This window comes from Grampus griseus (genome assembly GCF_964374135.1).
Source record: "Grampus griseus genome assembly, chromosome: 17".
Taxonomy (NCBI): domain Eukaryota; kingdom Metazoa; phylum Chordata; class Mammalia; order Artiodactyla; family Delphinidae; genus Grampus; species Grampus griseus.
In genome coordinates, this window is record NC_139011.1 from 69,006,078 (window position 1) to 69,023,576 (window position 17,499).

Consider the following 17,499-nt stretch of genomic DNA (forward strand, 5'->3'; position numbering starts at 1 on the left):
GATGACACATTGCTCAAAAAACTTCAATAGTTACCTCAATTCTACAGAAAAAAATATATAAACCTCTGGTTCTGGTATCACTTACATGAAAATCCAGTCATGCAAGCACCTTAGATCCACAGAAAATTATTATTATTGCATGTTAGTAACATAAAATAACCTCTTAATCTAGATATGCAAAATCTGGAACATTACACAAATCACAGGGTTATCAAAAATGCAACCAAACCAGAAATTTCTCTACTACCTTAATTATTAGTCTCCCAACCATCAGTTGGACACACAGCATCTGAATTTGCCCATTAAGGACAGATGTCAGCAACAGTGAAGCTCCCAAAGGGTAACATAAATTACATTAAGGTTAATAATAATGTTTTACAATCAAAGTAGATATATCCATTCTGCTTCTGATCATGATGGAGTTAAACACAAAACTCAGCCTCCCTCCATTAAAAAAATAATAATAAAATTAGGCAAAATATATGAAATAACTGTTTTTCAGATACTGGACACTGGACAACAGGTAGCACACAACTGTAATACCTGAGAGAAGTTAAATAAATGAGGTGAGCCCTTCAGGCACCCGTTTCTACCTGCATGCAATCTCCATGGATACAGGGAAGGAAAAATCCAAACAAAGCTGGGAAACTATGTTAAATTGAGCAGATAAAGATCAAAATTCAGGGGCTTCCCTGGTGGCGCAGTGGTTGAGAGTCCGCCTGCCGATGCAGGGGACACGGGTTCGTGCCCCTGTCCGGGAAGATCCCACATGCCGCGGAGCGGCTAGGCCCGTGAGCCATGGCTGCTGAGCCTGCGCGTCCGGAGCCTGTGCTCCGCAGCGGGAGAGGCCACAAAAGTGAGAGGCCCGCGTACCGCAAAAAAAAAAAGATCAAAATTCAGGAAAGCTAAAATGACTAGAAGTTTAGGGCAAAGATTGAAAAAGAAGCGTAAAAAGGGCTTTAGAAATCTGTAAAGGCATTCCTTCAAACTTTACTGTGTACTAGTCTGTGTATGCAGAGTGAAATTCTATTAGGCTGGGCAAAAAATTACGGAGGACACATAAACTGAATTCTCAGACCTCCTCAAACAAAGTGGAGAGAAATTTAAGCTCCAGGCAGCTAGACTGGAGTTCTCGGTGATCCTCTAAGGGTATTCAGGGAAGAGCCCGAGAAAGGTCACTCTGTAGCAGGAAGGCTGAACAATCTTCCTAGAGCGAAGGCTACTCTAGATGTCCCAGCTAAGTTTAGATTTAAAATAAGGCCTCTGAAAGACTGGTCCTTAAGTAACAGAAAAACATGACTGTGGTAGGCAAAATTCGAAGACAGATCCTATGTTCCCTGCCTTCTAGCGCTGACTCCCTGTATAAACCTTCCCCGAGTGTGGGCAGGACCTATGACTTGCATCTAGCCAATGACTATGGCAAAGGTGAAAGAAATCTACAGATGTATGTAATTAAGGCCCAAATCAATTTCAAATTATCGAAAGGGAGATTATCTTGGGTGAGTCTGATATAATCAGATAAAAGCCCTCACTGAGTTTAGAGGCCTTGCTGGCCTTGGTGAGGAAGCCCATGTGGCAAGAAACAGCAGATGGCCTCCAGGAACTGAGGGCAATCTCCAGCAGATCCAGTAAGAAACCAGGGCCCTTAGTTATACAGCCACAAGGAAATGAATTTAGTGAAAAATATGAAGGGGCTTCTTCCCTCATAAGCCTACAGATGAAAAACAGCCTGGCTGACACCCTAACTATAGCCTTATGAGATCCTGAGCAAAAGACCCAACAAAATTCATGACCCACAGAAATTCAGATAATGTGTGATGTTTTTTGTTTTTTTTTTGCGGTATGCGGGCCTCTCACTGTTGTGGCCTCTCCCGTTGCGGAGCACAGGCGCCGGACACGCAGGCTCAGCGGCCATGGCTCACGGGCTTAACCGCTCCGCGGCACGTGGGATCTTCCCGAACCGGGGCACGAACCCGTGTCCCCTGCATCGACAGGCGGACTCTCAACCACTGCGCCACCAGGGAAGCCCATGTGTGATGTTTTGAGTCACTAAATTTATGCTAATCTGTGATGCAGCAATAGAAACCCAATACAGTGATTAGAAAAGTTAATCAATTGAAAGAAAAATCACATAAACAACAGAGATGACGTAACAACAAAGATGTTAGAACAGCTATCATAACTATGCCCAAATATTTAAATGAAAACAGTAATATAATGAGGAGGAAATGGAAACTATTATAAAGAACTAAATGGGGAGTCCTACTTCTGCTTAGAAACTAGAAAGCCACAAGAGAACATTGCTCATACCCCACAATGGAAAAAAGCTCAATCATCTACAAAATCAAAACTTTTAAAAAGCCCATCAGAGAGCTGAGGTTACAAGCAACCATGTAAACTAAATTCCAAAGGGTATAAAAACCAATCCATAGAAAGATGGGACAACCCAAGGGTTTTACCTTTACCAGAGTACAGAGAAATAGGCAGCTACCTTAGAAGTAGGTAAAAAGAAAATAACTGAAACGCTAATGAATTCTTAAAGGCTTTCTGTGGATTGGAATAGCAATGCAGAAGGGGAATCTGCACTCACTTGCTGCCCCTACCAGATGTTTATGAGACCGAAGATGCGGCAACGCAAGACATCTAAAAGACACCATTCTGAGGCAAAACAAACAAACCAACAGAAAACCAATGCCCACATTCCAGACTCTTCTCTCATATAAAGTAATCTATTGGTTGAAGGGCAGAAAACCTTGGACCCAGCATTCTGCACTCATAGAAAGGTCTGCTACTGTTAGGGGAAGAGCAGGAAATTCTCACATATAAGATCCTCCACAGGGCTTCCCTGGTGGTGCAGTGGTTAAGAATCCGCCTGCCAAAGCAAGGGACACGGGTTTGAGCCCTGGCCTGGGAAGATCCCACATGCCGCGGAGCAACTAAGCCCGTGCGCCACAACTACTGAAGCCTGAGTGCCTAGAGCCCATACTCCACAACAAGAGAAGCCACCGCAATGAGAAACCAGCACACCACAACAAAGAGTAGCCCCCACTCGCTGCAACTAGAGAAAGCCTGTGCGCAGCAACAAAGACCCAACACAGCCAAAAAATAAATAAATAAATTTATTTAAAAAAAAAAGATCCTCCACAGGCATAAAGGAAAGTTTGGCTACCACTCTGAGGAGGGGCAGGAACACTGATACTCATTTCTGAGAACCAAATGCACAGGGCCAGCTTTGCTACAGCAATCTACTGCTGAGGAAGGAAAAGTGTGGCAAGAGAGACAACCTCTTCTGTCAGGGGCTGGCAGGTCTTGCTAAAAACTGAGGAAGGTGCAGGAACACTGAGAAAATCTCTCCAGGCCCCACAGTCAGAGAATTTAACACTTCTCTCTAAACAACTGGTAGAAGAACAGTTAAAAGTCATTAAATATGTACAAAACATGAACATCACTATCAACCAATCGGCTTAACTGACATTTATAAACCACTACACTCAACAACCACACAATGCACACTCTTTCAAGTACACATTAAACATTCACCAAGAAAGACTATATTCTGAGTCACTTTTTAAAGTTTCATTTAAAAAATTCAAATTTGAAATAATTGAAATTTACAAATTATTTTCTCAGACCATAAGGGAATTAAACAAGCAGTCAATGTCAAAAGGCAGGAAAATCCCCAAGTATTTGGAAATGTTAAAACATACTTCTAAATGACCCATGATTCTGTTAGAAACCCCATATTATTTTTGCTCTCAGCAGTGAGCTGTCCTAATTCTTTAAATAAAGCAAAAAGGCTCCAAACAAGGTCCTTGGGGCAAAATTATAGGAAGACAAATTTCAGTTCAATTGAAATGAGAATACTTCAACAATCAGAGCCACGTGAAGTTGGAATGTGCTGCCTCTGGAGAGAGTAAGCTCCCTAAGGGGACACACAAATTTAGGCTGGGGGAAAAAGATACAACCGTGAGATAAATCACTGAATTAACAAAGAGTTTAATAGTCTATTCCAAACATGACTCTATTATCAAACATTAATCTATAATTCCTGATTGCATTAATGATAAATTCATGCCATTCATCTTTAAAATATCAGGGTAATCCATTTATTGATAAAATTATTTGTCACTAGCGTTCTCAACACAGAAAGCCATTTCTCCAATTTTTACCATGTTTAACAAAATACATCATAAGAAGCAAGCCCTTACTCTGACTTATTGATAGGCTAAATTGGTCAATTCTCACTCAAAGACATTACACTAGAATAAAACTCTAGGTGTTATGCCATTTTTCTCATAATAGCCATTTCAAGGAAACAAAAGTCTGAGAATATCATGCAATTTTACATCTCTAAGCCAAAATTTAAATTCCTGACTGCTTTTAGGTTGAATGAATCTAAACTATTATCTAATTTCTTCATATACTTCAGTGAAACAAAATTTCAGGCAATTTCTTCTGATAGTTTTACACAAAGAAGAGACCACTTTTCTACTTAAAGTTACATACAGGAAGTATGCTCTCTTCACACTGTTTCTCAAATTAAATGTGACAAGTTAATATAGCAAATCAACATGCTTATCTTAAGCGATGACCTTCATTTCTGACAAAATAAATAGAAAATCTGGATTATAATCATTATTTGAACAAAACGCTTTCTCAGAAACTACATGGAAAGAACATGGGAAAGGATGTTTATCAAAGGATAAAAAGGTTTAGTTCAGGGGAACTGAAATGTAAGGCAGTTTTGTGCTAGCTAAAGAAGAAAAAAAATGAAGAAAGAAATTATCACATATAAAATAGAATATAAGAAATAGCCAAGGGCTTCCCTGGTGGCGCAGTGGTTGGGAGTCTGCCTGCCAATGCAGGGGACATGGGTTCGAGCCCTGGTCTGGGAAGATCCCACATGCCATGGAGCAACTAAGCCCGTGGGCCACAGCTACTGAGCCTGCGCGTCTGGAGCCTGTGGTCTGCCAACGGGAGAGGCCGCAACAGTGAGAGGCCTGCGCACCGCGATGAAGAGTGGCCCCCGCTCGCCGCAACTGGAGAAAGCCCTCGCACAGAAACAAAGACCCAACACAGCCAAAAATAAATTAATTAATTAATTTAAAAAAAAAAAAGAAATAGCCAACACTATGACAAAGTGAAATATGAATTTAAAAGATTTTACTGAAATTAATATTTATCATCAATAGAAAGTTCATCACTAAATAAAAGTTTTTTAGCTTTAAAATTATACACAGAGCTATATAATACACTAAATAATTATAATAGCTATATAATATGCTAAATGTTTAGCATAGTGCCTATCACAAAGTAAGCACTAGAGAAATGTTTTCTATTATTAGTAAGAGTGGTATTAATTACAACACTGAGTTCTCACGAAGACCTTTTATAAAACACTCCACAAAAGTCTAATCAACTGGAGGTTTTTGTACATACCAAAGAGCATCCCCGCAAAAGGACTACACATCTCTCGATTAGTAGGTTTGAATGGTTCATTGTCTCGAGCGCTAAAAACAAAAAACAAAAAGAATTAAAACCCAAATAATTTTCAGGAAACAAAAATTTAGAGTGAAATGCAGGTATGAGTTATTGGCCTTTCAAAGTACTATGGACACTATAATAGTTATATGTTTTTAAAGTTAATGTAAAATCATGGCATTTTATCTCTTTATACAGTGGGAACCCAATGCATTCAGGCTCTATAAATATGTGACCTTTTTCTTCAGCCAGCTTCACTAACTCTATAGATTCCCAATAAAACCCTTTTTCATTAAGAACAGTTACCCAAGTAAGGAAAATGAATATAAGTACACATAAATAAATCCTAAAAAAGAAGGATGATATCTGTACCCGCACTTTGAAAAGAAGATCATCTCTAAAAAACTCCTTCCTTGAAAGAAACAAGGAAAAAAAAAAGACAACTCTCTCAAAGAAAATTTAATTAATTAGACTCAAATAGCAAATTCTGTATCTCAAGGATTTTTATGTGTTACTTTTCTTCAAAGAAAATAGACACCTTTCCTGACACATGACAATATTATCTTCATTATGCACTATAAATTCGGAATCATTTATCCTTACGTACAACACAATAAAGCCACCAAAATGATAAAAACTACAGAAAGAGAACATGAATATAAAATGCATATCATTTCCTTTTTTTCAACATGACACAATTATGTATGAGTACTAATTTTACAAAGTAAGCATAAATGTTATCTACTCAATATGTTGAAAATCAAAAACAAAGTTTTGAAAAGAAAACTCATAAGAACATTTTCAATTTATTTCAAGTTATGTCATCTCTGTAACTCCAAGATATTTTAAATTGATTTTTAGTCCATTAAATTATACACTTATTTCTCCCTTCATTAGTTCAAACAAATATATATACTTTATAACGATAGGGACTCAGAACACCTTGGCACACTTTATAATCAAAACTTGCTCTTCAGAAGAATGCTGTAAAGTACCATAAAGTTTCATGTAACACAATTCTCCCCTCCCCCTTTCTCCCTAATTCCTTTCTCACTAATAAGGGAGGCTGTTAACATACTATAACTTTCTAGTTTTCCAGCAAGCCAGTTTTAGCAGTTGCTGTTTTACAGTACAACGACTGAAGGGCAGAATTTATATTACATACTATACCTTTGATTTCCAGCAGATGAAACCCGTATGTTTGACTGTTCTGTGACATCACCACCATACTCCATAGGAGGCACATTCCCTCGTCTGTTCCCGTACATCCTTAAAAACACATTAGCTTACAGAGCTTGTTCCACATACAGTGGACTTTTCTTATCTCTTTGGTGTTTTTACATTTGATGTTGGAAATATTAAAGGGAACAAAGTGTTACAATGAAGTTTTACTGTAAATACATTCTAAAATTAATTCAAATGACATTTGACTCAAGTATGATCTGCTGGTTAATAAGAGACACTAAGAGTTTAGATTCACTAGTCTTTAAATCAAAGGGAGGTTATTATAAACTATTTCAATATAACTTCTAGAAATTTTTAATATCAAAGCTATGCAAATACTAATAAGACTTTTTTATTATTCACTTATTCAAAGAATATTTACTGAGCACCAACTACATGCCAAGTACTAATCTAGGTACTGGGTATGTGGACATGGTCCTAGCCCTCATGAAGATAATAGTCAAATTTCAAAATGAGATCATTTTTTAATCAAAATTCATAGATTCTGGGAATTATTTCACTGAATATACAAACCTTTTTAACTTAAAAGTACAGCAGCAGTCTTACCATTAAATTAAATCAAATATAGCAAGCCACAACATTTGCTAACACTGTAAACCACATGAAATACTAAATATTAGCAATAGGTGAATACAGAACATTATAAACATGGGTAGAAAGTTAGTTCACTTTATTCACAAGGTCATGAACAACAAAAAGAAAGATTAGAATTTGTTTTATTTTCTTAAGAATGCTTTTCAGAAAATAACTTTTAAATGTTTTTCAGTTAATCTTTTTTCCACTTGGCAAACATGGAAAATTTAATTTCTCATACCAGAGAAACCAACATGACTTTTCACACCAACATTTATCAGCACCCATGAAAATCAGCATTTCATAAGTCATATTTCTTTGCATGGCTCTTGAGTTAACAAACTATATTGTCTCTCATGAGGACCACTGGTAAGAAATATGGTTGTTACAGTATTGTTCAATATTTTAGGTGAATTGAATTATCACGTTAAGAAAAACAGCAATTTTTAGAAGAAAAGGCACTTATCACTCTCCACAGAGCCAGCATATAAAATCCTCTTTGTTTCTATCATATATTGTCAACATCACCTATGGAGAAAAGACTACCCAGAACTGTAACCTTAATAATGTATGACCTGTGGCATGACAGATAAATGGCTTCCATTTTTTATCCATATCTAAAACAGAATCCTCCCCAATCCCTTTCAAAAAAGAATTTCAAACTTATTTCAATTTATCAAAACACAGCTGATTTTATATCTAAAGCCTAAGTGCTCAAATCTCTCTTTTAAACTGACACATCAGTTTAGTGTCATTCCTTATTTCTACCACTTAAAGAACAGGTAAATATAAACTTAAATTCAAATTTGTAATTAACAATGCCAGGTAACCAGATTTATTTATACTGCATCTATATAAATACACATGTGTAGAAAAGAGTAAACAAAGCATGCCTGAGATTGCTTACCCTTAGAAAGCCCTGTCTGCAAGACTGGCCCTTAGCTGGCACCTGAGAACATAGATTTTGGGAGGAGTCCACCATTCTCAGAACTGGTAAGAGTGACCCACTGTGCCTAAACTGTTGGTACAAGCAATAGAGTTTATGCTGAACACCTGCTTTCCTTCAGGGAGTCCAGAATTTTGGCACATGCTAGGAAAGTTTTTTCAGAAATGGACAGACCTCATAAAAGGAAGAATTTCTTTCTTTCACATAGCAAATCAGATTTGACTGAGGGAATAAAATAATTGTAAAATAGTTTCACCATCCTACCAACAATAAAAAAGGTAAAGCTAAGTTAAACGGAAAAAGCTTTTTCTACTTCCTTGAAGAAACGGGTCAGTAATTCTAGTTAACTAGGTTCAAATCTCAATGCCCAAAGAAACTAGATATAGGCTAGAAGCCAAGTTTACTCTAAAAATTAACATGAGGGACTTCCCTGGCAGCGCAGTGGTTAAGCATCCGCCTGCCAATGCAGGGGACACGGGTTCGAGCCCTAGTCCAGGAAGATCCCACATGCAGTGGAGTAACGAGGCCCGTGTGCCACAACTACTGAGCCTGCACTCTATAGAGTCCGCGAGCCACAACTACTGAGCTCACGCGCCACAACTACTGAAGCCCGTGCGCCTAGAGCCCGTGCTCTGCAACAAAGGAAGCCACCACAATGAGAAGCCCGCACACCGCAACAAAGAGGAGTCCCCGCTCGCTGCAACTAGAGAAAGCCCGTGTGCAGCAACGAAGACCCAACACAGCCAAAAATTTTAAAATTAATTTTTAAAATTAACACAAGTTTATCTTTAAAAAAATTACTCTTACAGAAGAAAAGCAAGTTGTTTAAAACCACAGGTATTTTCAGCTAATTTAAATGTGAATGAACAACTCCTAAATGATAATGTATCTTTTTCATTAATAAACCACAGAATCAAAATAACTACTTCAGAAGTAAATTCACAATGTTTATGCTATCAAGAACGACAGGGCTTCCCTGGTGGCGCAGTGGTTGAGAGTCCGTATGCCGATGCAGGGGACATGGGTTCGGGCCCCGGTCTGGGAAGATCCCACATGCCGCGGAGCGGCTAGGCCCGTGAGCCATGGCCGCTGAGCCTGCGCGTCCGGAGCCTGTGCTCCGCAGCGGGAGAGGCCACAAAAGTGAGAGGCCCGCGTACCGCAAAAAAAAAAAAAAAAAAAAAAGAATGACATATTATAAAAATAAAATATTTACCATCTGTTGGTCCTGACACAACTTACAGGGAGAAAGAATCAAATTCCTCCTTACTTAAAAGAAATCATCCAATTCATAATGGTTACATCACCTGGTTTCATAGTAAAAATTTCTCTAATGTGAATGAATTCTGCTATTAGGGTTACTCTCAACTATAGAAATTAAAAGAAAACTACTGAGCTGTTAAATGTTGGTCACGGGGCTTCCCTGGTGGCGCGGTGGTTGAGAATCTGCCTGCCAATGCAGGGGACACGGGTTCGAGCTCTGGTCTGGGAGGACCCCACATGCCGCAGAGCAACTAGGCCCATGAGCCACAACTACTGAGCCTGCGTGTCTAGAGCTTGTGCTTCACAACAAGAGAGGCCGCGACAGTGAGAGGCCCATGCACCGCAGTGAAGAGTGGCCCCCACTTGCCACAACTAGAGAAAGCCCATGCACAGAAACGAAGGCCCAACACAGCCTAAATTAATTAATTAATTAATTTTTTAAAATGTTGGTCACCATTTTTCTCAGTGTTTTCTGTTCTTTCCCAATTTTTACATTACTTTAATTCAATAACAGTGTTTTTCTAATATTGACCCCATCTTTAAAGTGGGGAAAATAATTAATATAAAAATGGTCCTTCCAAGTATAAATGAAAAGTAACTACTACAAGAAAAAAAGTAATATCAAGTTAAATAACTCATGTTCTAATAAGCTATTTCTCCTCATTTATACCTTACATATTAAGCATGCACACTTCTTAGAATGTCCTACACTAAGTAAGCGAGCACTCAATCTACTGAGTCAGATTCTAATTCTATCTCAGATTCTAATTTCAGATGGAGTGGAATTTCAGAATTTTGTTACATAACTAGCAAGATTACAAACTAACAAATATCAAGAGTAAAACAGACTGGAAGTGCTAACTGAATTAATCACATAAACAATTTAAAAAACAGCATTCTTTAAGGCTAAAAATTTCTTTTACTCATTAACATTGGTTATAAAGTAAAACATAATAAGGTAATATATTAACTTCTACAGTTCAAGTTAAATAATAAAGACTAGGATGACTATCTTTTTTAAAAGCATATAAATTTCAAAGTATTATAAGATATACTATTATATTCAACTTTAGAAAGCTCCTAAAACATTGTAACTTTACTTAAATTGGTAAATATGTATCAAACAATACACACAGGCACGCGCGCGCACACACACACACACACACACAGAATGCAACTGTTGAGCTAAGTGCTAACCATTCTGTTAACTATTTTAAAACACTTGTCAGTGATTAATGATTAGTTTAGGAAAGTAAAATCATTCCTGGGCTTTATCCTTCCAAAAGTGGGGAAAATATTTCATTAATAAATACATAATGATATATGGAAAAGTTTATAGGGTAATTAGAAAAGAACTGAGACCAAAAACCTAAAAATCAAAAACTGCTAAAAATCAAAACTAGAATTTATCACATGTTGACTATTAGAAGGAAAAAAGAGAACACGGGAAATTTAGAAGAATGAAGAAAAATTTTGTACTTCTCAGTATAATCAGCCCTCCATATCTGTAGGTTCTGCATCCGTGGAGTCAACCAATCTTGTATAGAAAATATTTTGGGGGAAAAAATTCCAGAAAGCTCCAAAAGGCAAAACTTGAATTTCCCACACACAGGTAACTACTTATCAATATATAGCACTTATAACTATTTACACAGCATTTATATTAGATATTATAAGTAAACTAGAGATGATTTAAAGCATAAGGGAGGATGTGCATAGATGACACACAAACACTACACCAGTTTACATAAGGGACTTGAGCATCCAAAGATTTTGATATCCATGAGGGATCCTGGAATCGATCCCCCTTGGATACCAAGAAACAACTGTTTTAAGAATAGTTAAATCAAGAGATCAAATGAAGTTACACATTTCTTTAGTCTCAAAAATTTCACTAACAAGTAAAGTCATTTTTCCTAGTAACCACTCTGCCTCCTAAATAAATCTAATTAATGTTCAATGTGAAATCTTTTCTTTTAGAAATCTCCAAATCTGAAATATAGAAATCCAATTTTAACCTCACCTGCCACTGAGACATATGTGAAAAACCTTACAATTAGAGATGTAAGAGTTTACACATTAACAAGATGTATAATAATGATTTACATTTTTAAGAAATATTGTAAAAACATTAAAATGTATAACAGGAATTATTCTCACTCATCTACATATTTAATCTATTCTTAAACTACTACTTGGGGAAGATTATATATAGAAACAGTTCATTTCGTTCATGGGATACATAAGAAAATAAGGCTGTTCTCAAATAATTAGGCTGAAATTGATTTGTTAGCTCATGTATAAAATTATCACAGGGTGTAATTACGAAAATAATATATTAAAATATATTAAAAACAAAGCAACAACCATCATAAGTTTTTTGAAATTCCAAACTTAAAAGATATGCATTACATTATACTCTAAAGGTAAACTGACACCATAAGAAAAAAAAAGGTCTCATGTACAAATAAGGCAGTACCAAGAGTCCAAGAATATCTGTATTTCCCTAACTGAAACTTCTTGGAGTTCAGGTAGCCTTTGACTACCTCCAGATACAAACATTTTCAAATATAACACGTTACAGAATTCAGAACATTTTCTGAAGTACAATTAGATTCAAATCAGAGATAAACTATAATGGGCATTACAAAATTCTAATCCTTCAGTCAAATTACCTAAATCAGGGTGAATATTAAAAAGATTGGATGAGCAGGACGTAATAACTAAAGAATAAAGAGTAGATGACAAAGAACTGCAAAGGCTTTGTATGATTATTTAGTAATTAGAATAATGAACATGTAGCATTATGTCTCAGAAAATTTTCTAAAATACTACAAAAATAATCTATTTGGACTAATGAATGAAACAGGTCCCATGAACTGCTCAACATTTATATTTAATCCCTACAGGTTAACTAGTCAATGAAAATATCAGATCCTACCATATTTTTTATCTCCAAATCAAAAGTTAGATTAAAATATAGCAAGTTTTAAGTATTAAGACAAATGACTTAATAAGACCCCATTGTAGCAATTAATAAATTACAAATAGTGTCATAGAAACAACATGCAAAGGAACTGAAAAGCATCTAAAAATCTGATCAAAAAAACTTAGTGCCATATCACTAAAATAAACATTCAATAAGTAACTTAAAAACAAAAAAAGTTGATAAAAGTACTTAGAGCATAGAAATATTAAAGGAATAAACTGTATTTCATCGGTTTTAAGGTGTCTTTTTTCCCCCCCATATTTTAACATCTGAAACCAGGAGAGCCTTGGACCTGGCTGTAAGTCACGTATTGCAGGGAGAAGTTATTTTTCTCCTGCCAGTCACCTAGGGGCACTATGGATATGAGATAACTCTGAATTCTCACCTCAGCATTGTTTTGTACAGTACTGGCAGCATGAATTCAGACTGAAAACCTGAATCAGTACTGGCTTACAGCTCAAATTCTCAGGGAAGTTCCTTTTTACTCCCTCCACTCAGTGCCAAGGTTGACAGTGGAAGTTTTTTTGCTGTCTTTTTCTGTGGGAAAGTCTATTTCCCATTTAAGTTTATATAAAGGTTGTAGCCTTTCAGTGTCCCAGCTTTTTAATGGGGCCCCTTTCTCCCCATCTTGGGTTGTTTTCTTTGTTCCTACAGTGGCACATAAAATTATGGTGTAACTTAAAACTGAAGCATCATGTAAATCAAATGAAACTGTGTCTCCTTAACATAATGATAAAAAGTAACAAGAATAATATTAAGCAAATAAAGAAGATAAAAATGAAGTTGTAAATACCTGTCATTTGTATACACTCTCAAAAGTCTTCTATCAAAATCACTTTCATATCTAAACCTCTCGTCCATTTCTTCACTTACTTCAGGATCTTGGCCTGGTCTATAATACTGTTTATCAAAAGCACGATCCTCATTAAACCTGTGAAATCTTCTATCTGGAATGTCAGTCTTGCTGACAAACCTCTGATGTTTTTTATTGGAAATGCCCACTTCTTCATTAGTTTTTTTAATGACTCTTCTATTATTCCTTAATTCAATTTCATCATCTAGTTTTCGGTATCTGTCCTCTTCTAGTCGTCTTTGGTTTAGAAGCTCTTCGTATGCCTCTGAAGGAGTTAAGACATCTTTCCTAGGACCCTCTGAATTTTCCCAAGATGACTGCATTTGTGAAGGTAAATCAGGTTTAACCTGACTAATAGGTTTTTTACTTCTTTGATTCTTGTGCTGGCCAATTAAAAAAAAGAAGAAGAAAAAGATCTTAAAGAGATGCTATTTCTTAAAAGGCAATTAAACTCTCAAATGATCTTCATCTATTTACTGTCTCAACTCTAAAGCTTAATCACCCATAAGAAACATCTTATCTTTAGGGAAAAAAACCTTCAAGGAAGTGTTATCCTTTAATAAAACTTAATAAATACCAAATAAATAGGTAACAGTAATATGGATAGATGGCTACAAAAAGAGAGGATAAACTATGCCAGGGAGATATTAGGCATATTTTGGCAGTTAAATATTGCTTCAAAATATTTCACATTAAATTCCTTCTCAACACAAAGAATATAGAAGGTAGTAAATTTTTTTGGCCCTAGTAACATCAACCACCCTTAAATTTGGGTTAAAAAAAAAAAATATATATATATATATATATATATAAACACCACACACATTGCTAGAAATTGTCAATATAAAAAAATCATTTAAAAATAAACAAACGTCACTTAAAACCAATCTCTAAAATTAAATCTCCTCCATGAAGTTAAAAAGTAGGGTAAGTTCGGGCTTCCCTGGTGGCACAGTGGTTAAGAGTCCACCTGCCGATGCAGGGGACATGCGTTCGTGCCCTGGTCTGGGAAGATTCCGCATGCCGCGGAGCGGCTAGCCCCGTGAGCCATGGCTGTTGAGCCTGCGCGTCCGGAGCCTGTGCTCCGCAACGGGAGAGGCCACAACAGTGAGAGGCGCACATACCGCAAAAAAAAAAAAAAAAAAAAAAAAAGTGGGGTAAGTTCTTCAATATGAGATAAAACCATTTACAAAATTCAAAATTTAAATGTCCTGTGTTTGGTTCAATTTGGCTTAACTTTTTAAATATTTATATGAAAACTAAGTGAAATGTCTAATAATATAAAAATATTTTCAAGTAAGGACAAATATTCAACCTGTGGTGTTAAAGCTTTACTTTAAAAGCAAAACCTACCTCAGTACTCTTTCCTACCTGTCTGAACTTTTCCGTGGATTCTTCCTTATCCCTGAGAAATTGATTGTATTCTTTGTTGCGTTCAAGTTTCAACCTTTCCTTCAAATAGAAAACCAAAAGGCAACGTTAACTTCAACATCAGGAAAAAGTACCTAATGTCAAATCAGATTCATACAAATCAGAGATCTTACCCAGAATCAAGCTTTACTAATATTTTCAAGGACAGAAGTAGCTGTAAGGCACAGGAGAAGCAGGAAGAGGTCCGAGACCACCAATGCAATTCCCCACGTCCATTCTTGCCACATTAAAATAAGATTTACTACATGCTTAAGTCCAGATTAGCACATGAGGTCTCTAATACTAAGGGAGTAGCTTTGATTATGAAACACCTCCATTTTATATGCCAGTAGTTACCTGGCTTAGATGATACCTTCCTAGGAGCCATGCCCTGTAAGTCCCTGAATTCTAGGTTTGTTTACCAACATCAATCCTAGACAATCCAGGTGCACTCTTCCAAAAGCATTCGTAAATAAATCTCTCCCACTAGTAAGTATATGAATGCGTTTGCCAGGAGGTCTATCATTAGCATGTTTCCAAGATCTGACCAGGTTACTGTCCTACTTTCCTTCTCAGGGACATCTCTTGCCTCCAGTCCCCCACCCCACTCCTGAAAGACCTGCTTCTAACCATTTTTTTCCCAAGTTTAAGGAAATATCCTTGTTATATTTTAAACATAAAAAGGTAAAATATTATAACGTAAATGTTCTGTTGAAATACAAACATGTTGCATTAGTAAATGTTCTTAAGCCCTAATACCTTCAACATCATTGAAACAATCTAAAAAAAAAAAGTATTAAAAGAGCGAGGCTGTCTTTTGAAACTTAACTGTCCATTTGTCTTACATACTGTGTCATGACTGTGATCTAGCTTGGGAATTTGAGTCTCTACAAGAGGTGTACAGTGCTTAATCACTATGCCCTGTTCAGATTATGTACATGTATTTGTGATGGGAACACACATTCAAATAGCCCCAGATGTCACCTACATAAAAGCTCAGTATACTCTCTCATCCGCTCATCTCACTGATAATTGTGTCATATAGCATGAACTTTATAGCTTAGAAACCAATGCTGAAAAAAACCGAATTCTGAATATTCAGTTAATCATTATATTAAAGAAATATATCATATTACATGGCTACAAATGTAACATTCAAAAAACCTTGTTTCAACAGCACTGGAGACTCCACACATTTTGAAAAAATCAAGTACGGGATATGATGTAATCTTGTTTGCATTTAAATCAAGAGTATGTTCTTTCATGATTTTGATGCCTCATAAAACTGCTACCAACAATTACTACTCCTATCGACCTACCTTGGCAGATAACCTCTCACCAATAGGAAGAGAAACTCCCAGAGAAGATGGATCTGTTTCACTCGTGGATAGAAAATTTTTCTGTATATGTACATATTAAAAAAAAATATTACCTAATTGCCTTTATAAAATGTTTCATAAATGTCTTTACATTCTATATTCTAAATTATTACATTATACAGCCCAACAGAATGAAATGGAGATGAAAATAGAAACTACAAATGTATAGAGACTATACCAGAAGTAATTAGAAAAAAAAGAGAATTTTCTAATTTCCCTATAATTATATTAGTGGATATCTATTTAAATGCCAGAAGACATAAACTACAAACATTATTTCTCTATGTGCCTCTCCATTCTTGCTCATTAAGCATTTAGGTAACACAGTGTGGCGGACAGAGCATCAGACTAGGAATCCAAAGACCTGGGCTCTAAGACCAGCCCCAGCATTTCTCAGTTGTGCAACACTGAGCAAGTCACTTAACCTCCCTGACCCAGACTTTCTTCTTCTGTAAAATGAGAATGGTATCTGCTCTGCCTTACCAGAGCTGGTATAGGATCAAGGAGGATAAAGAAATGTAAAATCTCTTTGAACACTGTAAAACAAACACAAGGGATTTGTAAAAAATATACACAACCACCAACTTTCTGGTACTGTTCCTTAGTAGTCATACAATCTGGATAAGCTACTTAACTTCTCTGCCTCCGTTTCTTTGTAGAACAGGAATAATGGCACCTACATCACTAGGTTATGAGGATTAAATCAATCAATACTTATTAACCTAATTTCATGTCTTTTATTTATTAATAAAACAAGCAATTACTGACTATCTAATACCTTCCAGTTACTTTTATAGGTAGTAGGGAGACAACCATAAACATACGTTCCCTATACTTAAGAGATTTAAAATTCAGTTGAAGAAACAAACATGGAAACAAATAACTACAATATAATGTACTACAATAGAGTTACATTCAAAACATTACAGGAACAAAGTAATTAATAAAACTGATTAATAAAGTTTCGTTAAATCTGAATTTACAAATAAGTTGTGCTACAAAAGCTAATTTGAAAGTTAGTAATACAAAATTCTAAGCTTATTTGTCAAGAAAACAATATGTCACATGACTAGATCCCTGCGTCAGTTTGATCCCTATATACCAAAGTACACTGTAAACCTAGCCACTTTGTAGAGTTATACATGTACCAAAAAACACATTCAGAGTTCCAATCTTGGAAATACAGAGATACTGCACCCTTACTCCTTCATTAGGCAATTCCCCACTCCCAACATGGGTCCAGGATAATGTTTGTACTTTTCAATAAAATGAAAAAAATTAACAATAAGGACAATACAGTGAGTTTTTCAAAATGCTGAATTTTAATCATTCACTCATTAATTTAGTAAATATTGAGTGCCTA

At 36.1% G+C, this 17,499-nt stretch overlaps 1 protein-coding gene across 4 annotated transcripts in view; it reads right to left on the bottom strand.

Moving 5' to 3' along the window:
- CSPP1 (centrosome and spindle pole associated protein 1) overlaps positions 1-17,499 on the bottom strand; it is a 112,489-nt gene that overhangs the window by 71,297 nt on the left and 23,693 nt on the right. For 3 of the 4 annotated variants that reach the window (XM_082675001.1, XM_082675000.1, XM_082675002.1), the window contains 5 exons: positions 16,077-16,157; positions 14,719-14,799; positions 13,288-13,730; positions 6,652-6,750; positions 5,440-5,510 (listed from right to left, as the gene is read on the bottom strand). In XM_082675001.1, the coding sequence (XP_082531127.1) occupies positions 5,440-5,510; positions 6,652-6,750; positions 13,288-13,730; positions 14,719-14,799; positions 16,077-16,157 (775 nt within the window). The remainder of the gene's footprint in view (positions 1-5,439; positions 5,511-6,651; positions 6,751-13,287; positions 13,731-14,718; positions 14,800-16,076; positions 16,158-17,499) is intronic. The other variant, XM_082675003.1, reaches the window with a different exon arrangement.